Source organism: Amblyomma mixtum, chromosome 2, assembly GCF_055824585.1.
Source record: "Amblyomma mixtum isolate Tamu chromosome 2, ASM5582458v1, whole genome shotgun sequence".
Lineage (NCBI taxonomy): Eukaryota > Metazoa > Arthropoda > Arachnida > Ixodida > Ixodidae > Amblyomma > Amblyomma mixtum.
Window position 1 is genome coordinate 172,149,214 of NC_143013.1, and position 26,628 is coordinate 172,175,841.

The 26,628-nt window shown below is 46.9% G+C and overlaps 1 protein-coding gene across 1 annotated transcript; it reads right to left on the reverse strand.

Moving 5' to 3' along the window:
* Positions 1-555: 555 nt before the first annotated feature.
* Positions 556-26,171, reverse strand: unc-119 (unc-119 lipid binding chaperone). Its single transcript, XM_089572745.1, has 5 exons — positions 25,717-26,171; positions 15,880-16,002; positions 9,032-9,152; positions 8,467-8,639; positions 556-6,747 (listed from the first exon to the last, which is right to left on the reverse strand). Exons 1-5 carry the CDS (start codon positions 25,904-25,906, stop codon positions 6,626-6,628), a joined length of 729 nt encoding a protein of 242 aa, XP_089428871.1. The 5' UTR covers positions 25,907-26,171; the 3' UTR covers positions 556-6,625.
* Between the last annotated feature and the right edge of the window lie 457 nt (positions 26,172-26,628).

The following is a 26,628-nucleotide window of genomic DNA, read 5'->3' on the forward strand; positions in this document are numbered from 1 at the left end:
CAACTCATTCTGTCTATTTTGTGCTTAGGTTACACAACTGTTTTATTTGAATGCTGGCTTCAATCCTGCTCTATTTAATTTCCTCTGTAGTAGACAGGCGTAACAAAATATGGAGTTTTTCCACGTATATCCGACGAGTCTGCTGGATTAGCCTATGTCCTTTTGCGCGTCGCATACAGCTCCCTTTTGCTTGACTTTTGTGAAACACACAAACTGGCTACGCTTATGTTATGCTGCGGAAGCCTTGAAATGGTGGGAACAAGCGGGAACTTTTTTTTTTTTTTAATGTGTCCATCCCATCCTTTCCGTAGCCCTTTCCTTCACGGTGAGAACAAAGTGTCCACCCACTGTTCAGACTGCTATCGTGCCTTTCCTTACAACCCCTACACAGACACGCACAGGACTTGAGAGGGGTGTTTGGCGGAGTCTTATGACCACATGCCTTAAACATACAATGACAATGAAGGAGCCATGCATTGCATGCACAGGGTGGTCACGCGATCGCGAGGGAAGAGCTGTGTGTGATCTGCGGCTCCAGTAAAGAAGACTCCGAGGTCAGGTGAAGCATATAGGCCTTTTATTATTCACAGTGCTGCTTTGATGTATATAGTACAGTATATAATATAATATTTATTCTCGCAATATAACATGGTAGAGAGTAAACACACTTGCAAGAAAGATCGGCGTTGCTCAAATGAATCTCCACAGTTGCAATCACAGTGTAGAAAGGTAAAAACTCCAGAAACATCTGCGCTTCCTTTTGTGGATTCTCAGCAGCAAACACTTAATGATAACAGGACACACCAAAAATAAAAGTGTTGTTTGCAGTCAAACCACGTCTGTCCTGATCTCTTCACAGCTTGCTCAGACATGCCTGTGCTCTGCCTAGCAGTGCCACCTGAGACTGTTTATGAGCAACGAAACGTGCCTGCCACCAGCCCCGCACGTATGCGCCTCTGTCGTGCAGCAAGTTCAGCTGACCTTCAAGTTTACTGACACGACTAGCCACCAAAACAGATTGAAAACTGGAAGAAATAAGCCAAAAAAACTACAACAATCTGAAGCATAAGAAATGGACTAGTTAGCAGTCTTCAGGTCATGCACCAAGTGTGAAGTGTTCTAAGGACACTCCAAACGTGTGCCAAGCATTGCCATACCAAAATCATCATTTAAGGAGAACTGCGATCCATACACCTTGATGCAGAGAATACAAGGGTTGTTCCATCCATTTGCCACTCCAAGAGTTCATTTCTAAGCGGTCATCTGTCGGCACTGTCAGAAACAGAGATGAGAATGTGCAACAACTATTGGTGTGTCACAGCACCCAAGATAGGGGCAAGGCTGAAGACAATCGGTCATGTCGCCGAGCTATGCCTGCCCTGCCTTGCAATACCAGTGTCAAACAATGAATAAAACCCAATACAACAGCAATCAATAAGTGATCAAGAGATGTGCAGCCATGCAACGCAGCAAAAAATAATGACAATCCACTTGATAAAGCTGTAAACTTGGGTGTTATACATGACTAACAGATTGTGCATTGTAAAAAATAAACAATAGTACTAAGCATTGAAGGCAGTAGCCAGATCTTGTCTATTGCTACAGAGAGGAAACTTTATGGAACACAGTGAATGATGCAATAAATGTGCACACACACAAACTGGCACTGTGACCTGTTCCTTTAAATACCTGTTTTTCACAGGTGCACAGTAAAGCCCAAGAAAAACAAATTTACATTCCCTGGCCAATTTCCCCCTTATACTGCATAAGCACATTCCATAGCCTCTGTTCCCAGGTGCATCACAAGGCTTGCACACCATAGTGTAAAATGGCCACAGCAAACTCTGCTATGTATACAAGGTGTCTGTGCAGTCAGCGCCACTTAAGACTGAATATTAGAGATGCACCATCGGTAATGCTCCTCTCAAGTTTCGAGAGTTGTGCACGTAACTCTTCTCCTCTACACGCATCCTGCAGGTGGCTTCGTGCATCTCTCACGTACCCTGCAAATTACAGCTATCTCATGGGTGCCTCTATAGGTCTGCACAGAACTAAGCCCTATAGTGATGCAACAAACTCTACAGGCGCAGAGATCCTACTTCTCAAAGGTTTAAGGCCGAAGTGGCACCTGCAGTGGCTGAAGTGCTATTCCTATCCTGTGCCTACCCAGTGTGCGGAAATCATGGTAGTGATGCCCTGGGCTGATGACCCATTATTGCGGAACGGGTCAGATACGAGTGCAGATTGCGAGGTGGATGCAAGTGAGCAACTGTTGCTAGGATGGCAAGGTGTGCTTACCAGCACTGAAATTCCGCCTAGGGGAGAGAGAGAGGCGACGCTGTCCCTTCCCTAATCATAGTGCCGAACTCCGGCACTTATCAGGGCCAGTTCTGCTCTAATACCAGAACTGGTCGGCCAAAGGGAACAAAAGCATTCAACGCAGTTGCAAGCCTTTGCTACTGTAAGCAAAGTTCGTGCCATAGAGCTTGTCCACAGCCATTAACATTACATCCCAGACACAAGGAACCCACAAGGACTGATGGCATCAGAGCCCCATTACTGCCCACATGATCACAAGGACGCCCTGCATCTTCAAACCAACTGTCTGTGAATAAGAGAATGCTACGAAACTTGGGGGTTCCAGGATATAGCAAAACACACACCACCTTTACTAATAAACAAAAAGAATGAGTACTTGAAAACAGGCTACAAAATGGTGTGTGATAAGAGGTGACAGGATCAGTGCATCAAATACACAACAGTTGATACTGTGCATCACATTCTTGTAAGGTGACAACAGTATAGCATTAGGCTTAGGGGCAAAAGTTGTGCAACCTTTTTTTTATATATAAACCTTGCAATGAAAACGTTGTGCCGTACCCAGAAGACAGTGCAGTAATGCTCTTCTGCAGCTAACTAAGCAGGCAGTGCGCACCACAAAGAGCAAGCAAATATGGCATGCTCGCCAATCTCAACCGTTACACAGACAGCAATAACACAGTAGCATACACAGAGCACCTTCCCATTTAAACTTGCAATGATCAGTGCACTAGCCCGCAGACTTCCACTGCGCACTGCTACACTGCCACAGCCATACTAAACTTGCACGACCACTGTGCTGCGTAGGCGCTTTTGTTCGTGCCACTAATGATCGCACATTGTACACTGCGATGCCGGACAAATGTAAAGCTGCGTGTGCAACTACACAAAGTGAGCAATGAAGCACAGCTTGATTTCCACCGCCACGGCCAGCATTATTAGAGACTAATGAGATTCGGCTCAACCTGTGCCGTTGAGCTACCACGTCACACTAACCAGCAGACCATCCTAAGATGATGCTGCTCAGGCCCCCGAAAGATTGTAACTGCAATCATATTGCAAAGCCAACTTCACGTTATATATGCTAGACTTCCACAAAAAATACAACCGGAAGAAGATTGCCTTACACGTTGTGGCAAGCATTCAAACTTAAACGCAACCACTCAGCTCTGCACTGCACACTAACATAAGTGCACACCATAGAATCCCATAGGGCTCTAAACATGCTCATAAGGAGCTTGCTTAGAGCTGCAAACCCTTGATGCTATTCTTTATAAACATTTTATGCACTCATTAAGACATCCTCTCGCAATGTGAAAAACTGACATTAGATGGTACAGTGCTTCACTGCAGGTTGTATACCGTCACTTTTTGTTATCACACCTTTGCAAGCGAATGAAAACAATGCTACGAAATAATGGGCGCTATATAGTTCTGATGTTCAGTGCAAAAGTGGCTCGGTGCAAATTTACACGGGCCATAGGCTAGACCATGGGTCAAGGCAGAGATAGTGGCTGTACTTGCAAAAGAAGAGGTGGAGAGGACCCAGACAAATTCAACAACAAAAATTTGCAGTGCAGTGTTTCCCATTTGCAAGTTATGGCGACTAGCTTATCACAGAGCTACTGCCAAACTTGGTGCAGCTCCCGAAATGTGCAAAAATGGGAAAGCAAAACCAGCATCAAAAAAGTGAACACAAAGGTGAAACGGCACTGTACATGGTACTGTGCACGATGTGCAAACTGTGTGATCCTTTCTTGCACCAGTCTCTTGAACAATTCACTCTTGTCAGCCTGCTTGCACGTGCATGTCACCAAATTCAGTCTATTGTGCAGTGTTCTGCCAGCAACAACACACAACTAAATCGGCCAAATACAGCCGATAGCGGAATGCAGCTATGGACTGAAACCTGCAGGAGCCAAACATCGATTGCTTTCTAGTGTACTCGCTCTCCTTTTAAGCACCCCAATTTGCTGCATCAAGGCATCCCTTGCACATGTAATACAGGATATGCGTATTGCCTAGTCACACCTGCTTTCCTTGTACTTGCATGCTTGCATGTAGTGCCCTCTGTTGGTGACACTGTGTGCCTATGCAGGCGGTGTGCACCTCACCTCAACTGCAGCACAACATTTATCTATAGCGGCGTGTTCCAATGGCAACAGTCCAGTGAAAACGAATGTCCCATCCTCACTAACTTCAATCGCACAACGCCGCAGAGGCCGAGAGCACATGAATGGCATTTCTCTGCACTACACTGCCATCAGCTTCGTACAGCACTGCAAGAAGTACGAACTATCGAAGCAATAGCTGCAGAAAGCAGCTGCAGGGAGCAATTTTTTTTCTTTTGTTGGAGATTGCTTTAGCAGTGCTGGGAATTACCCATGCACGGTATACTTTCGCCATGCCCCTGCACAAGTGCCTCACTTTTGCAGAAATAACGTGCAAAGACTTCCCAGAGGTTCCCCTTGCAAGCAGGCTCAGAACAACTCGCTGCTGGGCCCTCCTGTGTTTTACTTTGTGCATTGTAAAAACAAGAGTTGCTATACTTAAAACACCGACAAGCTCAAAACAAACCCACTTCATGAGGGACAAAGAGCAAAATAGAGCACGCACGCAAAAAAAATTTGTACAACACAGTTCTTGTTGTGCCCTTGTCACGCAAGTATGTCACAAGCCTTCAAACATGGTACACCGACAACTGTTGCACCTCGGGCTTCAAAGGTCACGAGATGAGTGAACACTCCAGAAGGCACCAATCTGCTTGTGCAGCTTCCCTTCAATGCACTGTGAAGTTATTCCCCACACAAAAGTACAAGTTGCCAGTTCTCCGGTTATCAGGAAGCCTTTTGCAAGCTTGCACGAGTTCAACGCTGCTGAATCTTAATTTCGAAATTCAACTAATGCTGTCTGTTACACACTCATCACAATGGATGCAGGTTAACCTATAAATGCCTTACTTGCACTAATGAACACTAGCACTTGATGTGCCCAGTTTTTTAAAATGGCATTCAGAACTAGGTAACAGGAATCAAACAACTTTACAACTTCAAATGAGGTATACCAGGCTTGTGTTTGATTTCGACAGCCGTGCGACGACTACTTCACAGAGTAATTTGAAGCACAGTCAGATCTTGCTGGGCAACTCCAGCAACCATGAAGCTTTTTGTTCAGTGAAGTAGAACTTCAAAAACTTTATAGCATGCTCCATAGCTCCACTTGAAAGCAGTTTTAAACTGCTATGCAGCTAATGTAAATCATACAATGCAACCTGTGGCCAACCTTCTATCTTGCCAGTATAATAAATTCGTAACAATGGCCGCTGAGTGACACAAGCCATGAGGCACTTTCAGCCTTGCAAAATACTTTGTGCACGCTACATAGCTTTAATACTTACTGAACTCGGGCAGTGAGCTTTTGGCTCAGGGGTAATGAGGCCCAATTCAGAGGTACACTTAAAAACAAAACAAAACCGCCGGTCAGCCAATTGGCATGTATACTTTGCCTGCTCAGATCACGACTAGCGATGGCTACTCTACGTAGCTCACCTTAGCACAAACAGAAAGAGACGACTTATAGTATGTGAAGACTGCAGCCCTGCTCAACCACCACACACAGCAGCTCAGCACCCTTGCCGCGTATTCAGTACGTCGCAGAAGTCACACTGCAGCAGCACGAAACCTACCAAACGAAGAGCGCAAAGCTGCACTGGCTGATTCAGAAGAGTGCGACACATTCTTCATTCTCTGCCCTCACACTACCCTAGAGGAGGGCTATTGCTTCATTTCAGTGGTCCTTTCTCCGGTAGACTTCACATTGTTGTGACAAAAAAAGAAGTACTGCTCTGAATAAATGACCAGTAACAGTGAAGCAAGGACTCAAAATGTAGGCCAGCTGCTTTTACTGATCAATCACTGCCTCCAAGCAGGCTACAGCCATTGGAAAAACAGTACACTTGGCCCACACTTGCGAAGCTGTCCCAATAAGAAGAACGTTCCCTTTTTTTTCTTTCATCTCAGTGACACGTGCCACATGCAAATGTGCTTCTGGCGACCAACACTGGGGTCAAGGAAAAAAGGAAAAAGGCTGTTCCAAGCAGTGTACGGGCTCTGTGTGTGCAGCTGACGGTGACCTAACGGCAGGCGCAGAGTGTGCAGTGCCCTAGGAGGGGGTAAAGGAAGGGGGAGCCTGTGGCGAGAAACCGGTGTCGTTGCCCGGGTGCGCCCTCCCGCACAGCAGAGCCTGCGAGCTACCCAGGCCTCTCGGCGAAGAGTCCACAGGGGAGGGGGCGCCGGCGGCATTGGCCCTACTGGTGCTGGAGGCCCCCGTTGTAGGCATAGTCCGCCTTGTTGTGCATGATCAGCTTGTCGTCCACAAAGTAGAAGCTGTCCGACCGAGTCTCAAACGGGTTGGCAATCATCTCGTCACCTGCATTGCAAGATGCAACGATGACGATGTGACGCGAGAGCAGGCTGTCAACTGGAACTGGCCATTTTGTATGCAATCACCAGTTCTGCTACTTATTGGTACACTGATTTCTCAAAAAAAAAATAGTACAGGTGGATGGCGGATGAGAATACCTACACACCGAGCAAGAAAACAGTAGCATTCATTCAGCTCATAACATGATTACGGAAAAACCTCATACAGTTGGCTACAACTTAGTCTGCAGCGAAGCTCCGCCCACACTCAGGACTGCCGCACAGAATTCCTCCACGGCAAAAAAGTAGTCCGTTATTAAAACTTGTCTTGTTACTTAAACAAGAAGCTAATGACAAGAAGGAAATTATAAGCTCTAGGATTTTGATACCTGGTTTGTTTAATATAGTCAAACATTAAAAATCTGATTTCATTTACTACTGATTGGCCAGCGGAGTAATACAGTACAACACGGACTTTGGCCCAGTGTTAGCAACGGCTGTTTTTTTAAAGTTGTATCCCACTATAGCAACAAAGAAACCAACAAGGCAGACGAACCTTTTTGTTGTTAGGAGCACGTCAACAAAGTAAAGAGGCCTTAAAGGCCAACTGCATTGAAATTTTACTTTGGCTAGAAAATCTCTTGATATGTTCGGTGCGTCATAAATTTAACTGTGTATTCTATGCTCCTTAAAGAACCAGTTCTGTTGTTATAAGTGTGTAAAAAGCTCCAGAACAGACAACACATGCACCTGCCGGTGTATCACGCAGTTAGGCAATTTACCAGACATGACGTAGGTAGGTATATCAACCACCAAGAACCTTCTCAAGCATGATCTACTGAAAATGAATGGATCACAGAGATTGAAGGCTGCTGACTAAAATGCGGCTCGGCTGATTGTGGTACTGAAAAATAGGAAGTGAAATTATCATGCCAAATCCCTGTGTAGCCATTGGAGGTATGAATATGCAGTGGTGCACAAGAATATGCACACCACATGTGTTTTAGGAGTACGGCAAACGGTCTTCTCTCGCGTGGCATTCTGGTGGGTTTCTTGCCTGGTTTGGTCAGAATTAATCATAACTCCTCATCACCTGTGCCTATTCTCTAGAAAAACGGTAGTCTTCACAAAGTTCAGCTCACAGCGCAATCTCTTGTCAGTGACTGAAGGACGAAATCAGTGCAGTAAATTCATGCAATGGGCATTCGTGTCACCCACACACGACTGGCATGTCCCCATCTGCTGCTGTTTCTACAGGTAGCAGCGAGCCACCCAAACGCCCAAACTGCAGCAGGTTTTTACATTGGTTTTACATCATTTACACTGAACCAAGCTCAGTGGTGTCTCACTAAGTCGCTGCCCCAAGGCTGTCAAAACTGATCAAGCACAGCAGTACGAGCAGCTCTACATCCCCTCAGCATCCCACAGTGCTGCACAAATTTTTTTCTGGTCCAACACAAGCATGCACTGTTTCAGCTGAAAACTTTGAGGGAATCAGGCAGCACATGTAATGGCACAGAGTTGTATATAAGCATGAAGGGATAAGCAAATGTACCTCAGCCAAGACTTCTCCGGCCAGATGGTTCATTACTGCACTGACCTAAAAAATGCACAAATGGAATACCGACAACGACAAATGCATGCATGTGTGACACGGACGGACGCACATTTCTCACAAAGCCAGAAATCTGAACGCAGTGGGCGAATGGGGGAAGCCTGCACTCACACAGCTCCTGGGAGAGGGAGGGAAACTCGTAGATGTGCTCGCACGTGTTCTTGCTGTTGGGGATGCAGAAGCCGAACTCAAAGTCAAACGTCTTGAGCAGCTTGTCCCGGAAGAAGTGTCGCTCGATCATGCGGAACTTGCTCACTGGCTTGCTACCAACTGTGAACTCCACTCTGCAAGACAGGAAGAACCAGAAACGACAGGTCTATGTTGTGTTGGCATCCAACTAGACCATATGTGGTACTTGTCCATTGAATTCATATCCTACGCAGCAACTCTGGTGTCTGCCAGAGTGCCACGGCAGATGCTGTAGTGGCGGCTAAGTGGCCTGCTATTATAGTCAAAGCCACTAACCAACCACTGCATGCTCTCAAATGAGGTTCAATGTCAGTGGATGAGCAAAATTAAATGCAGAGTAGAAATTTTCATGTAAAAATTACGGGTGAAACAAGATGCATTCTCAACAAATCTTACTGCCTGACTGAGGGCAAGGGTGGGAAATTAAAATATGCAAAACTGCCAGTGCATCTCCGCGTTTGTCGCAGCAGCTCCAAAATGGACTCACGTGGCCCCCACTGTCTTCAGCTTCAGGAACTGTGGGGTGAACTGGTACCGCACAAAGCGGCCGGCATTGGGGTCCTGGCACTCACTCTCCAGAGGCTGCTCCTCCCCGGTGTCATCACCATCTGCACAAAGACCACCCCTGATCACCGAAACACCCACCACACGCTGCGCAAAGTGTAACTGAAAGGACAGTGGACACAAGAAGCGGAACAAACTACCACAATCGCAACAACCAAGCAAGAACCAAAATACAGGTATCGCCGGCACAGGCCAAACTCGCAAGTACAAGCATGATCACGTCATAGGACAAAACAGTGTTGCTAGAACGAATGGTTCTAGCAACACCAGGAACCGAGAAGCCACAAATCACTGAGGCGCAGCCAATGCATGCGCAAATCTCCTTGACGTCGCCAGATGGCGCCACGTGCCCGGCAGCTACGCGCGCGCCTGAAGCATCGGGACCAATCAGCGCCTGCTCATCCGCAGTAGGCTGGCTCCCGGTATTCCGCTAGCGGTAACAAGGTACACGGCCATGGTACACGGTATGCTAAAGCTGCCTATTTGCGAGAACTTCGTTGGCGACTTCGAGAATGATATCCATCGTAACGCTGGCAAAACGCCAGTGCAAACGTAAGCGAAGCGACTGTAGCGACGGCCGCAATAGCCGAGAGATGCCTTCAACGTGCGGCCGGCGGTAGCTTTCTTTTCGGCTGCTGCTGGGCCGCTATGCTGGCTGCCAGAAATCACTGAGTCTGCGTTACGTCATGTCACGTCATGTTTCTCGTCACTTAGTCCTGTGTCGTCATAGGAGAATCCCAAGTTTGAATCAGAGCGGCGGGAAAAACTTTTTCAACTTCGAATTCAAATTTCTCGGAAATAAATGCATCTTTCGCTGCCGGTCAAGTGGCAACAAAGCCATGAAATGCCGAACTGTCGGATTTTGCTATAAAAAAATATTAATAGTGCTCTCCTCAGTGTCCCTTTAACACCTCTTTTTGGGCTAGTTGGTGCATACTTGAATTAGAGAAAAAATGGCACCACACCATGCACACCACAAAAGAAGAATGAGGACGAGACACAAGCGCTACCTATTCTCTACTACTCTCTACTACTACTACTACTCTTCAACTCTTCTCTACTACTACTCTCAATTATCTACCACCAATTCTCTAATTCAAGTATGCAATGTTCACATGTCGCATAGATGTTAAACATCTCACACTGACAACGAAGGCAGAGGCGGCAAGGGTTAGCCACACACCATTAAACCCACCCTTCACACCAAGGGGCATCCTCCCAACGTCTGCCAAGAACAGGTAGTGAAACAGTGATTTTAATACAGGGGTCCCATACTTGCGTGGCTACTCGCCATTTTTCACAATTTCTGTGCAAATGCTGTATTCCTCCCATTTATGACAGAAAAACAAGTTTTAGCTCACTAGAAAGACAAATGTATTGTTTCATTGGTGTGCCTTGTTAACAATAATAACTGTCAGTACTAGCAAACAAGCCCAATTGCGGTCGATGTTTGGGAAAAACTACTGCTCCATAAAGAGGGCTGCTTCTGCAGCATTTAAATAAAAAGTTAATCTCAGTATGTTCAGAGCAGTTTTTGGCTCTCGTGGATAGTTCTTTAGAACTGGCACTCAAAAAACAATACTGAAAATGACGCACATTAGAAGCTCAACAGCTTCCAATCTAATTGACAAAACACACGCATATTTGGTACATTTGTGGGGCGTGCATTTTTTTTGTACAAAATTTGAGCTCGCGCTTGGTAATTTTTTCGAGTTTTTAGTGTTTAAAGTTTGCATTCACTGCGAAAACGCAACCCACGGCTGACTGGTATTGTGTGGCCAGACCTCCACATAATGGAGCTTTCGGCGTGACATGCTATGTCGACACCACCTAGCCCCGAGATAGATTGTACAGTTGCAGCAGGAAGTGAATAGCGTTTCACAAAATGCCTCAATGGTAAGCACACACCGTGACAATCATCTGTGTGCTATCAGCAGCTAATGAAAAAAAACAACAGGTGTAGTATCTTCCGTTTCCGACCAGGAAGATTTAGATAATGCTCTGCTTAGTGTCGTTTCCTGGAGTGAAAAAATGGGGCATGGAAATCAATACTCTTGCGGATAACAAGGAAAAAAAATCCATTTTCCTTCAACTATCGCATTAATGGTGTTTCAGTTAAAGAAGTGCCAAGGTATAAGTATCTTGGTATAGTACTAAACTCACAACTGAAATAGAATGACCACATAGACCACATTAAATCCTCAGCTTTAAGTAAACTTGGTTTTTTTTTGCCATAAACTTAAGGACGCACCTAGCAACTGCGAACTATTAGCCTACAATACGCTTATAAGACCAAAACTCGAATATGCTGCCATCGTTTGGGACCCCCATGCAAAAAAAGACATAAGAGAATTAGAAAAAATACAGAGGCGCGCAGTATGTCTTATATTTAATAAGTACAATAGAACTGATCCCTCATCTTCGTTAATGGCAGCAAATTATATTAAACCTCTCCACGTCAGACGCAAGATAGCCCGCCTATCCTTCCTTCACCAACTAATTCTTGGAAAACTAGGCATCTCTCCAGCCTCCTATGTGCAGTTTTCGGAAACGCATAGAACTCATCGTCATCATAATCACACTTTAGCAGCATACTTCGCGCATACTAACGCTTTTAAATTTTCTTTTTTTCCCGAGACCTATCGACGAATGGAATGCCCTGCCTCTACAGGTGATATCGGCTGTTGATTTTGGCAACGCACTTTGTAAGATTGTATATGTGCTACAATAGACAATTTTATTACTCTGTGTTTTACGATACAGCTGTATTGAGTGAATGTATCTTTCTGCCCTCCCTGCATGGACCCAAATGAGGGTCTGCAGTATGTGAAAATAAAATAAATAGCTGTTTTGTTCGCATTCCATTTCATGCTGATAGTAGTACATACCCTCCCAAGGCCCAGCAATGGAAAATTTGTCCGATCTACAGGACAACAAAACTGCATGTGCGACAGCCTTGGGTGGGGGTGAGGTTTAGCGCTGTAAAAAGCTCTTTCTCAGCTGCTTTTCATGGAACCTGTGCTGCCTAGAGAGCATAGCCAAGTCGTGTTTCCTTCTTCTTCAGAAGCTCTCAAAAAAGCAGGAGTCAGTATGAGTTAGCTTCAAGGAGGCGGTCAAAAATGCAAGCAAACCCACATACATTTTCACAGACAGTACAGCACTTTCAAGCACTTATTAGCGCTCACAACAGTGAAATCAATACACATGAGCCCAAACGTGAGCACAGAGGAGGCTAATTTTCCTGTACTTCAGAAAATTTCGCAATGTTCTCGATACAGTAGAGCCCAATTATAACGGCTGCAGTTATAACAAACATTCGCTTTTTACAAACGAGAGATATACTACCATCAAAATATGCATTAGTGTAATGGGACTGTGTCTCAGATACAATAAAAACCACCATGGTGGCGAAACTGTTAGTTCAAACGAGGAAGTGCCATGAACTCGGCCCCACAGTCAACAAACTTGCGCACTTCTGCTAAGCACAGAGATAGGAAAGAGTTTCCTGGCGCCCGTGCACAAGGGCACCGTGCATGATTTCCTCGCCGAGTGGCTTATCAAGTTTCAGCATGGCACAGAGAAAAAAAATATGAGCTCCATCTCATGCTTGGTAACTTTCCAATGCACAGCATGTTCCATTCTGTGGTTGTGGGCATCATTTATGCACTCAAGGTGTCCTATCACCCAGCTCATGCTGATAGAATTTTTCTTTTCATTGCAATGGTGTGACTGCTGGCATAAAGTAAAACCTACAAATAGAGATACACAATGGGCTGTTGAAGGAATTTGCATCAGGAATTGCTTCCGTAAAGCATCCTTTATGGGCAAAGGAACGACTGAGAACATTGTTGAACGTCCGAGTGATTAGACACATGTGGATTTGTTGCAATGTGTTGCTGATGCACAGATGGTCAAAAGTAATCTCGAAAAGATGACTTCGGGAATCGAAAAGTCATACACTGTCACGAATCATCGAAAAGTCAGCTAATAAAAAGCTTTATTAGCTGTTACCTACAGTTAATAAAAAATTGATATATTTGAAGCTTTTGAAGTGCGGAAATAGTGATTTTAGAGCAAAATACAGCAGAACTTTGCGCCCATCGCTTCCCATGACCGTGTCCCTGATGGCCGCCCTCTTGGTCTTGTTTGAAAGCTGGCGCTCTTCCCTACACCCTGGTATCACTCACTTTTGTAAAGTCTTCTTGGAGCGTCCACATTCCACCATTTTCTAAGACCTCTACAGTGACCTTCAAATGGCTGGTGCATGCTCTTCAAATGCGATTTTCCCAGCTTCAAGTTTTTTTGCCAACATGACTAGTCTTACGGAAGTTGTCATTATGCTTTTATGGCGCAATTTCAATTATGCTTATACCACTGAATTCAGAAAGAACAAAAACAATGGAGCTACACTATTTTTCTTTTTATGGCTGAGTCAAACATCAAATTTTGTGAACCATGATGTCACCTAATTATCTGTCATAATTATGGTTTTTCGGCATAACTGAACATTTTGATATGATGGTGCACATAAACAACAATATAAATAGCATCGCTCCAGATGGTAAGTCTTTGACTACAGCTCCATTTCAATCGCAAACAAAAAGATTGATGGAAAGTGCCTTAATGACCTGTAAGAAATTGCCTAATTAGGCTTCAGTTGTTTGCGATACAGTGAAACTGATCATACTTTTGAATACAGGAAGAAGATACATATACACACCCAATTTCGTTACGGCACCTATGATAATAAAAATTTTCATTTTTAGAGCAGCATCTCTCCTTAACTGTTGAAATATAAAGTATGACCGCTCTTGAAGGCTTGAAAGCACCATAATATGGTCTCCTTTGAAAAAGCCAACACTCGCAACAATCGTTTGTAAGAAATAAACGCCAATTTCATTGGGCTTCGTATTTCAGGCTGTAAAATGAGAAGTCCACTTACTACGAACCTCGGATAAAATGAACACAATCCATGTGACCGTCAGGTTCATTATAAGTGGGTTCGACTATATTAGATACTTCCCAACATACTGCAAAAAGCTTGAAATGCAGCCAAAGATATCCCAGCCGTGTTTTGGAGCCAAAATCATCATATATTAAGTGTTTACAAAAAATTCGGTATGATCCAATAGTACTGTAGATGCAGCGGGCATCACAATTATGTAATGTGATTAAGAACATGAGCAAGATGCCGACCTATAACGAAATTACATTCAAAAACTGATTCGTTCAGTCAAGGTCACTGTGTGTGCTTGGTGTGAACACAGAAATCAGCGAGCAGTGGCTCTGTCTGGCCTTCCACTGCATTGCCACCGGTGAGATTGTGATGCAACAGCTTTGGTGCAGCGGTGCTCCGCAGAGCGCCTTAGTTCTGCCGGCCACAGCATACCGACTCCACCACACCAATCAGTTGAGTTCACGGATTCGATGGGGATTTTTTGCTGTGGTCAATGCCGACAACGCTGCTTTTTCTGCGACACTGGATCCTTAAAATGGCGCTAAAAATCGGTGCCAACTTATACTTTGATAGTATATATGTGAAACGGCCTTATGGATGCAAAGATGTCCTTTCTGAAGCATACTTCCATGACATGCTACCTGCTGATCTGCTGGCGATGAAATCTGTTTCTTTTTGGTAGCACCGCACATCTTTTCACTGCATAGTTGTATCAGTCTAACAAGCTCACACAGTCCTAGCACAGCAAACTTACTCGACTCCCCGCAAACCAAAATGTACTTAAAACAGCCTTTCACAGCATAAGTTGTCTCATTGACAGTAAAGCACAGCGGCTTGTCTCATCAATTGCACCACAAAAACAATGCACTATTGTGAACAAAAAGTAAGAGACCCTCCCCCCCATTTTCCATACTTTGCCGCACTGCATGAGAGCGCCACTTGAGGAAGCACTGCTGGTGTCGTGACTGACCCAGTGTGCCGGTCTCGACATCAGCAGTGCTTCATCAGGCGGCACTCTCATGCAGTGCGTTAAAGTATGGAAAATGGGGGGAGGGTCTCTTACTTTTTGTTCATGACAGTTCATTGTTAACACTTGGTACAGGTTAATCAGCTGAGTTCGCTGGTAAACAAGTGCTGCATGAAGACTATCAGGCACCAACACATAGCAGCTCCTCTCACAGCCCAAGCTACTGAGTCGAATGGCAGAGAGCAAGTGAGGCCACATTTTCTGCTACGTCAGGGACATGCCAGACAGCTAGGAAACCGCACTTCACATCTCTTATCACCTCCAGTACTTAACCTCATAGCTTAAATCGGTTCATTGGTTTAGTGGGGTTTAACGTCCCAAAGCAACTTAGGCTATGAGGGACACCGTAGTGGAGGGCTCCGGATAATTTCGACCACCTGGGCTTCTTCAACGTGCACGGGCATCGCACAGCACACGGGCCTCTAGAATTTCACCTTCATCGAAATTCAGCCGCCGCGGCCAGGATCGAACTTGCGACTTTCGGGTCAGCAGCCGAGCGCCATAACCACAAAGCCACCGCGGCGGGGCTCACAGCTTAAATCAGGACAAGACACCAGTATGGGAGACTAATCAATCTTCACATGCTACAGCCTGCCAACCAGTTTTACCAAGGCAAATGATAAAAATTTTAATGCTGATTCCAGATCTTTGCACTTTTAAGCTTTGTGTGACCAATCTAGCATTCAGAGACAATCATTACTCAAGGCCAATGCCAATTCAGAGCTTCAAGTCCTCGATGAAAAAGCGCACACGCTCTAGCGAGCGGAGTGAACAGCTGATCCCTCACCAGGTGTAGATGGGGGTGGCGGCTTGGCAATTTCAAACAGCACCATGCCACTCTCCATGTCCCGGATCTTGAAGCGTGTGAAGTCAATGTCATAGACATTCGCATCAGGAGAACACAGGTAGCCTGGAGAAAAAAAAAATATACAGACAGTGTCACATGTATGCCAGTGTGAACAAGGGAGTCAAATGAACGCCAACACTTCTAGCTCAGCAAAACAACGGCTGTGATCAGATCAGAGCTTATACCCTTGAGAAACACACACAAAAAACAAATATGAAAGAAGCCAACAGCCAAAGAAACCAAAGGACAAAGGGGATTTTTTTAATTAATTTATTATTTTGTGCTGTTGTTTGGTTTAGAATATTACTGAATATGTTATCGCTTAAAGCTAACTGATTAGCTTTAAGCAATAACATATTCAGTAATATTCTAAACCGAACAACAGCACAAAATAATAAATAAATTTAAGAAATCCCCTCTGTGCTTTGGTTTCTGTGGCTGTTGGCTTCTCTCATATTTATAACGAGCCCCTCATCCCCCTTCCCTTGTTTACAAAAACAAATGCTTGCCAAGCATGTAACTGTGATTCACAGAAGAATCAGTGATCTAACCAGCAAGCAAAACAGCAAAAATCATAACCAAGAATAAAGCGAACCACAAAAATGTTCAATTTTAGTATATTCTCCAGACCTCCTCCCTTTGATTTCATCTTGTGCTATATAATGTATAAATGTATGTATGTATAAACTGTAGCTCATGTTTAACTCAGATGCAAAACAACTGCTGTTCTGACTACTGAGATCTCTTCGCATTCACAACTACAAATAGGGAAATAAATATGCAGAGCTACTTTTTTTCAGGAAGAAAAAAAAAAGAACCAAAAATTGATTCCAGCAAAGTTAAAAAAGTCCAGTCAGTAATCATTGCAACATTTTGCTCAAAAAGCAACACAAGTAGCAAGGATGGGAGAGGTTTTGTCATTCGATCCATAAATCTGCTAACAGCAAAAGCTAGTCAGCCAGCAGCCATACCCAGCTCGTGTATCGACAGGCACAAGTTGCTGAGCAGACATGCCCTTTGGCGAGCACAGTTTATTCAACAGCAGGAGAAAGTATATCCACGACACCCCCTAAATGTCCGACACTCTCCACTAATCTATTACACTTGCCAGGCTTCAACACTTTAGTCTCTAAGGTCAGGCTACAAAGGCTATTGTTTGCAAGCCACAAGTGTTGCCTGCAGCTGCTGCTGAAGTAACAAGGCTCAAACTGCTGCATGCTGGTTCAATGACCCCTGCTTTCACAGCTGGTACAAATGCACGCCCAGAGCACAACCGCTTCGAGGGTGACACAATGGTCGTTCTACGCCAGATAATATCACTGCATGACCCAACAATGGTCGTTCTACACCAGATAATATCACTGCATGATCCAAGTAATAAAATTTCCCTAGCAACACAGACCAAGTGTTTCAGCAACATTGCTGGCAGCCATCTAAAGGAAGCAGAAGTATATTTTTACTTATACTGATGCTAAAATTAATAGTGTCTAGACTCACTGCAGAAAAATGAAAAGTTTTCAGCCAGCAAACTGCGGGCCATTCTCAAAATCAAAGTATGAATGGCAAAATTTTCAAGTTGGTTTTATTCTGAACAGTTTATTCTGAAAGCACTATATACAGGTCCTGAACACAGCATACAAAATCCAGATTGTTTGCAGAAGAAGTGTGTGCAATGAACGTCCCATATATTATGCCCAGCAGTGCTATTTGCAAGCTGCTAGCTGCCACAGCTACACACAACACATGCTGCGGATTATACAAATTGTGCCACCTGAAGTATTTTAGTACTTAATATAATTTTCTTCCTCAAGATTTTCAAGTATCTAAGGTTTATCAACTTTTAACTAATCAAACTGGCGCAAAGTGAAAGACACTCTAGCCTGCTCAGCAAGACAAGGCGACAATAAAATAAAATTTCAGTTTCAATCCCATCACAGGAACCAACTCTTTCTTCTTAAATTCTACACTCACATAATGAGAAACAGCCCATAGCCATGCACGTCTACTCGGCTTTCAAAATATTTTATGCAAAAGGGCAATCGAAAAAGCATTCCTCAGATCAGCACAAAGCAAAAAGAAAAGCTTGAAATTACAGTAATGTAATGCAGAGCTTGTGAGGGGCTGCTTGTGTAGAAAATTAATTATGTGCAAAGAATTGGGTCACAACCGCTCCCACCAGGGTGAAGTTGCTAAACTTGCAGCGTTACCTTTCATCTTACACTGTTACTGTTGTTGCACCGACCTCATCTTTCCCAGCATCACTGACCAAATCAATGGATGTGTATTGTTGCCCTGTTATGAGAATATCTGAACACTCAAAATAATGACAAGCAGCTATGACACATGCCTTTCTTACTCACTAATGAGCCATCCTCAACCATTCGCTAATGTCTGCCAAGTCCTTATACATCTAACATCCCCCACACGCTGTAGCAGCTCCGTTATAGTTCATCTGGGCAGTGCTTCCATGCCGTGCTCATAGCTAAGTGAGCTCAGAGGCTGTGTGACAACCAAGAGATTGCCGATCTGAACCCTGATAGACTACCAGTGTGGTACGAATATATGCTGAAAACTCCGCACATACCTGCTGCAAACTCTATTCAGCAAAGTAAAAAAAAAAAAAGTTGGAGGGCGCTTAAGCTTCGCATTTAAGATTGGAACGCGACAGCATGTCACAGCCTGCTAGGGAGTTTGCGGAACGCCATCACCCGTACGGCGCGACACCTTGCCCACTGGACAAACCGCTCGGTGTCTCTAGGGGACCTCAACAAACCCGATGCCACAAACACGAGCATAAGGTCTCTTCGATTTGGCTGCACTGGCTGCACTAGTTTTGCTAAAGTTCCACCACCGTGCAATGAGCGCGCAAGGCCAGTTCGGGCAGTTCACAACACTAGCGCCACACTGTCGCAGTCAAAACGAATAGGCAAGTTCACAAAATGTGCAGGCCACCCTGAATCGTGAACGCTGGCACTGGCTCCGAAGTTAGTGCAGCGCAATCGAGAACTCATCTAGAACTAGGCCTGCACTTGTACAAAACGAAGAGGTAAGTGCAGAGGGCGCGCGCTGCACTGGCAAAGTATACGACAGTGCTGCACTCTCTGAACTCGTGCAGCTAGAGCAGCCAAATTGAAGAGACCTATAGTTTCTATGCCAAACGAACGGGCAGCAAGCCGCAAGCTTCATGGTGAACGCGCCTTGGATGTGCACTGCGTTGTTCGCCGCTTACCGCGCGATTCCTGCGTCCCCGCACGGCCCTACGGCCCTACTGCGCCCGAACGAGACGAATGGGAGGCGCTAGTGTTCCTGTATATGCTCCAAGAACACTAGGAGGCGCTATCTGTTTGGGCAGTGGCGTACACTGAGCGGAGGAGGTTTTAGTGGGCGCCACCAGATAGAGCTATATGCACGCCAAGCGGAGACGAAAAGTAGTGGAAACGTACTTTGCTATTCACTTAACTGCAACTTCTGTAATTTCCATGCTCTTAATTACTAATATACACCACTAATATACACAGTACATGTCTCTAAAGCACCTTTCTAAAACATCACTGTATTCACTGGACATGCCTTAGTTCATTCCAAACCATTGAGCTGGTGTGGAGGAGTGGTTAGCATGCTGCTCGTCTGGCACTCCGGAGGCCCTGGTTCGATTCCCCAACTAGACCAATTTCCTACTCGGTTTTACTTATTAATGCTTCAGGGATTCTTTGCTCACAGCCAACGCCACCGCCGCCGTCACCGGCTTTTCTGCGACACAGTGCCCTTAACGCTATCGCGTTATAACTTTTACAACAATGTTCACAGCCAAGTAAGAGGAAAGAGCACCCACCCACTAAACACAGCGTAGCCGGGACACAGTGGTAACCTCGACAATTTATTATGGCCATTTCGTTAGCACCATCTACCCCAGCTGGTGGCCTGCTGAGTGCCCTGCTACAGCCACTAATGAATTCAGTGCATACGCCAGCAGCTATACACACTACCAGCACTCCCTAACGACCTGAAAAGCGATAGCGCCCGGGGACCTTGTTGGATGGGCTCCACCCGCTTGGCAGTGCCCTCACAGAATAAAGCACCGCTCACCTTCAGCAAACACTGCGCAGGCCATTACCACACTGCATGCTCAACATGTGTCATAAAAAAAAAACATTTGTTCAGTCCTTGGCTCTGTCAATGTGTAAAGCCTTGCTGAGTGCAGTGATAACTAATCTGTGGAAATTTTAGAGCATAAAAACAATAAATACTGAAGTTACTATTAACTTGCAAAGAAGAGAACTTCCCACTATGCCTGTATGGTGAGATGAGTTAATAGTACAATGCAGATGGTGCATTCGCTAAATTCTCAACGCATGGTTTAGTTTTAAATGAACATCTCAAATGTTCCAAATTGAAATAGAAGACTATCTGTTAGCAGGTAAGAACTTAAATGCTTGCTTCTTGCATGTACTCTGTAAACACTTTCGTGGCCACTGAAGCACACTGGTGCCACCGATTTCCTACGATTTTTGTGAGTCTTTTTATTTTCTATTAAACGATGGCCCGCCGGCTACCAGAAGAGACAGTTTGCTAAGCGATAGACTGCTCCAGACAAAGCCGCGCAGAAGGTCCATTTGCTGCAGCCCATACAGCGAGAGTGAGCAGAGGACAGCCTCGTTTCGAACGCCAACGACAGAGCAGCAGCGAGGCCTTCAGTACACTGCTCACGGAAATCCCGGCCCGCGGGGCATTTACCTCGTTCGTGCCTCCTTATCGCCTCCGCTGCACCGCATCTGAATGCGAGGAAGTAAAACACGGCCTCGGGAAGTGCGCGCGCGAAGCCGGAAAGGTCAGGCCGCGCGCACCTCCTTCGCAGGCACCAAAACGCGTTCGCCCATGACGACGGCGAAGGCGGCAGCAGCTATCAATGACACCTTCTCGACAGGCCCTCCTTATTCTTTCTGTTGTTTCGTCCCCGGGCAGCACCGCGCGCGCGCGATGGCAAAGAAATTCTCGAGCAGCGCCCTCGGATATATGTAGGCCGTGACCCAGATGGACGCGAATCGGGGGAGGGAAGAACGGGGGGCGCTCGAGGTTAGTGAGAGCAGCGGCAGGCGCCTTTCTTATCTTCGCCTGGCTGGCTAGCTGCGGCGCACTCTCTCCGACGCCATTGTTTCCACGCCAGTGGAACCAGGCGCGCGGTATAGCAGACTCCCGCGAGAGAGTTGCCGCCGGCGACAAAAATAAAGCGCGCCCGCGCGTATTTGCGGTTAATTTATGGCCGGCGCGCCCAAGCGGTCGCGGACAGACAGCGAGGCTGGCTGCAGTATTCAGCTGGCGAATGATTCATGCACCGCGCTTCATATATTAAACGGACCGGCGCGGAGCACTGCAACCGTGCAGTGCGCACTGAAGACGCCACACACAGCGATACGCGCGCCCACATGACGATGACATCGTGCTCTCAAGTTCCGTCCGTCTGCGCGCCTCTGTTATCGCGCGTCGCATGATCATGAAGCAGTCGTCTGCGCGCCTGTTTCGCGCGTCGCGCATGATCATGAAGCAATTGTCTGCGCGCCTCTGTTTCGCGCGTCGCATGATCATGAAGCAGTCGTCTGCGCGCCTCTGTTTCGCGCGTCGCATGATCGTGAAGCAATCGTCTGCGCGCCTCTGTTTCGCGCGTCGCATGATCGTGAAGCAATCGTCTGCGCGCCTCTGTTTCGCGCGTCGCATGATCATGAAGCAATCGTCTGCGCGCCTCTGTTTCGCGCGTCGCATGATCATGAAGCAGTCGTCTGCGCGCCTCTGTTTCGCGCGTCGCATGATCATGAAGCAGTCGTCTGCGCGCCTGTTTCGCGCGTCGCATGATCACGAGCAGCGCGAGCCACGGGCGCGCACAGGGTGACTGATCACGGCGATCCACCTTTCCGGGAACGCGTTGATGCGTTCTCCCAGAACGGAAGTCCGCGAATTAGTGCCGCAGATGTGCAAGAGAGGCGCGCACAGTTACCGTAATATGCAGACAGAAGCGAAGGTTTGCGCAGCACGGAAGCTGCGAAAAAATACACTCCTGGCACGAAGTTGGAGCGGATAGGTGCGCTGTGGTGCCAACGAGGGCGGACTGCACGTCTCGATAGTGAGCCGTAATATAATAGCAAACTGTTTGCCCGCGATATTGGGCAGGACATTTGCTCATAATTTTTAATATGCGAGATAACGAATGATATTATCACGGCCAGCTTATTCCGTCTCGCAGTCGCCCCGCTCGTTGAACTGTTCAAGCCAGAGCCCCCAGCATTCGTTCAGACCATACGCGGCGACGATGCTTGCTTGGCAGACCAAACCATAGAGTTAGGGCAAACGTGGGACCTCATACTGATACACTGAAGCGATTTTCATCGACACCAAAGACGAGAGTACTGAAGCCCCAAAAGGTGCAAATAGGTGTTAATATGCACGTCGTGGAAGAAAAACCAAGGGTGTAAAATCGTTGATAAAAATGGTTTATATGGGGTTTAACGTTCCAATGTGACCCAGGCTGTGAGGGACGCCGTAGTATGGTAGCCGTAGTGATCAAAGGGCTCCGGAAATTTGCTTTGCCTGCAGTGCAAGCTTTTCGAAAGAGCATGCATTTGGCGAGATGAAGGCAAAATATGTTGGGCGACAGCGCCGAAGGTAACTGCGTTTTCGAAATTCTAAGAAATTGTAAAAACTGATATGGATATTATTTACAGCATGCTACACGCTTCTTCATAACTGCGACTAACGGTGATAATAAGTTTATATTAGCTATAACCAGCCTATACTAGTCGAAAAAAGCGCTTTTTAACCAAAAAAAAATTTATAAATTGCACAGCGTCTTAGGTGAAACACCCGGTATGCTCCAATATGAACTCGTAACAGATTGAGAGGGGCGGTTATCAGTGAGCCACAAATAACTATTCGACGTACCGGAAAGATCCAAACGTGATGTCCTAAAAGGGGCGTCCATTAGATGTGCATCATAAGGATCACCGGCACGTTTGGACGCGCTAGACGTCTATAGGACGTCAATAATATGATTTTTTTTAAATCTAGAGCACGCATCCACGAAGCATGGACACTAGATGCTTACTATATGATCTCGTGCATGTCCACCAAGCGTGAACAATAGATGTGCAAAGTATGTTAATGTCCACCAAACGCGGACATTGGACGCGCCTTATATCTTCGGCGGCTTTAGTGCCACATTCGAACATATAAGAAAAGCCTGCATGAATCCTAGGATGTGCGCCATGGAATGAATTTATTAAAGTTTTCTTCCATCGGCAATTACTCAGAGCTTTTTGGCGATAATGCAAAACATTGATAATGCGTATGACACGTGCGTCACCGCGATTCCATGAAAGCCTGGTGTCGGGTCGTGGGGAGTTGTAGGGCTAACATGCACAAAAAGCTATTCTTCGCCTGGTGCGGCGGGTGCCCCAGTGTCCGCAGACACGTGTTCGACACGCATCCCTCGATGAAGGGACGACACCCGCCGTCCTCGGTGATTCCATGAAAGCCTTTCTGCAAACTGCCTCCCCTCCTACTTAGGTAATTATGGTGAAAGGAACCAGCAGTCGGCACTAACTCCTTCTTGGATCGGCAGAGGCTTAACGATCCCTAACAGTGTCTGAATCAAGATAGTTGCTTAGCATTGTAAGTGACAAGAGCTATACGACAAGTCTGTCAAGAATTGTAGAAAGAGTGCTTGTGAACATCTGAAGATGAAAAAGTCACAGCATATTCTCATCTTCTTTATGACATTTTTACTACCCTGTGCTAGATTTATTTGTTATGACTTTTCTGATGCAGATATTCTAAATAAAACGCACTGATGCTAAGTAACTTGTCATTGTTTTTAAAATGGTGCAGTTCTATTACAAAGGTCATTAATTCTTCCTTCCTTTCTTTAGTGCACACACTACTGATTGCAATTAAGCACCTGCTGTATTGCTGTAAGAGGGCTGTATTATGCTTCAGCAGCTCTCGATTGCTGCTCTGCAATGCTGGCTATGTAGCTTTTGTGGCCATCCAGTGGATGCGACAAATATCCAACTGCGAGGTCTAGCACTTTTGGTGTTCCATGGACAAATTAGGATATCCATTTGAAGAACATGGATATCCCCTGGATGCGACAAATATCCAACCATTTGATCTAATGCACATCCTATGCTAGAGGTACCGATGCATTTCTGATGATCTATGGAACATCTCCGGCGCATTCCGTGCACTAATTGGGATGTCTATAAGAAGTACACAATATCAAGCACTAGGCATTCTTAGGATGTTCAAAGGACATAAGTGGTTATCTGGGTTTCCGCGAGTGAAACTAAGGCGGATTAATTATTGCGCGCGCCGTGAGATATGCGTTCAAAGTAAAGCGCGAAATCTCCGCAGTGTCTAAACTCTCGGAGGACAGCTGCCTCCATTCCAGCTGTTCGATACGACACAGCAAACACGTCCATAGCGCCGATGGCTTGCCGCTGGCACGTGCGAGCTAGGTAACGGAATCGGTGAGCCGAAGCGACGTCGGCGCGCGCGATTTGTTCGGTTTATTAGTGTGCGAAACTACAGGAGCAGCAGATCGTGAATCAGCCGGCATATCCGTTTCCTGCGCACGTATATACTACACAGCTCCTTGGCAGAAGTCTGCATATACGTGACTGGCGCGCCCAACGCTCCTGGCGCGGCAGTTCTGCGCGAGAGCAGAATGGAAAGGAATTGCGGACTTCCGCGCGGCAACCCGCACAGTCAGCCGGGCTGAGCCCGTAATCTGCCTTCCGCTGCAGGGCTGGGTAAATATCCTTCGAAGGAAATGACCTCTGACGTGCGCGGCCGCCGCCGTCAAAACCGCCCCTCTCCTCCTGCTCGGACCATAGACGGTCGTGAAAATTTGCGCGCACGCAGACGAGCCGCGCTAGCATCATTGCTAGCATTGTGAAACCCGAGCCGGCTTCACTCGCTGCTGTCGACAGCGCAAGGCCGCAACGCTGGCTTCGGTGGCCGAGCGCGCATCCCCACAATGCCCGCGTGCACGAGGCATTATTACGCAACGGTGGCGAAAGCGGTGGGTATTGCACGCGGTGTTTTGCAGCTGGGATATATGTAACGCTCGCTAAGCGCGCCCGTGACGAAAGCGCATTCGGGAGTTAACCGGATAGAGCACGAAGAAACCATTTCCAGACGAACGCATCGATACAAGCCCAATTCCCACGTCTAGACAATGAGAGCGGCGCGCCGAAAAACAGCTGTTCAAATTAATTATTCCTGCGAGTGACGAGGTCAATTAAATATTCACCGCAGGAAAACAGCACTGCCGTACGCTCCAAGGACGCACGAAGCGCGCACCAAATCCAGACCTCAGGAGCACGGAGGCGCGGGCGAGACAGATCGTCGCAGACGGAATACGTAAGCTCGGCGACTGCAATACGCGTTCCACGAAGCGGAGCACACCGGGCTAGGGAACGGCGACCTTCGCGCGAGCGTGCGACCGCCAGAGGAAAAAAGAAAAGCCGATGGCAGATCAATAATCCCGATAAAACGCGCAAGCCGGCAGCAACGCGGTACCAACAGAAACTGTACTACGCGATCAGACATACGCACACGTCACGCGCGCGTCGCCGCAGACGGCGGCTAGCAGCAGATCGCGAAGCGCGAAACAGCTGATCACGAGCGCGGCAGCAGGTAGCCGCAGACACCGTGCATAACGGAGCGTTGCGAAACGCCGTCAACACCGATGCGCTCCTCCTGCAGACGCAAAACGCGGCGCCTTACCCTCGGTGATCTTCTGTAGTCTGAGAACGTCCTCCGGGGAGATGAACTCTTTCTTGGCCAGCTCCTCCTCGGTGATGGGCTCCAAATCGGCCGGGTGGTCCTTGCGGGACTTGGCCTGGCGCAGAAAGCCGCCGGTACGCTTCTTGGAGCCCGGCGGGTTGGGCACGTTGGAATTCTTCACCGCACTCATCTCGAAGCGCTCCTCTGGCGTTGGTAATCCCCCGAGAAACTGCTCCTAAAGCGACGGTCCGCCGCGACGCAGCACGGCCGAGGCCGAACGGGGCAGGCACTCGCCAAATGCGGGCTCACCGGCGCGTACTCGGCCCTGTGCCGGCCAGCCGCATCCTAGGAGAACGAGGAAAAATAAATCACCACCCGCCAGCGGCCCGGCCTCGCGGAGAAAAAACAGACCGACTCTGTGTCATGGCGACCGCGCGCCGCGCGCTTAAAACAAAAAGAAACAAACGACACGCGCGTTTATTGATGATGATGGTGAATGACGAGGGCGCCGCCTTCTGGATTGCTTGCGTGCGTGAAAGCGGAACTTGCCGCTGCGCCGGCTGAGAGTCAGTGTGTGTGTGCGCAAAGAAATATTTGACGGCCGTAGTAACGACAACGCGCAATGAGTGCACTCAGCTGCAGGAGGAGGAGGAAGAACATTTATTTCCGCCGAATACGGCGCGGTAGCCACCTCCGGGTCCGCACGCAGGCGTCCGGGGAGGCAGTCTGTCGCACCGCGGCCGGAGGACATCCGATCGCGTCTAGGAGAAGAGGTCTTCAGCCTCGGCCGCCAGGCATATCGGCTGCAGGAACATCGTTCGGTTGTGCCGCAAAAGGTGGCACCTTGCGGATCAACTTCTTACGGCATCCCTTCAACACTGTTATGTTGCACGCGGCGGTCTCATTCATTCC

Excerpts from the sequence above, each read along its gene's own strand:
- unc-119 (XM_089572745.1), bottom strand. The coding sequence starts at position 25,906 with ATGAGTGCGGTGAAGAATTCCAACGTGCCCAACCCGCCGGGCTCCAAG. Across the intron at positions 16,003-25,716 it reads ACTACAGAAGATCACCGAGG|GCTACCTGTGTTCTCCTGAT; the intron begins GTAAGGCGCCGC and ends TTTTTTCTCCAG. Across the intron at positions 8,640-9,031 it reads CTGAAGACAGTGGGGGCCAC|AGTGGAGTTCACAGTTGGTA; the intron begins GTGAGTCCATTT and ends CCTGTCTTGCAG.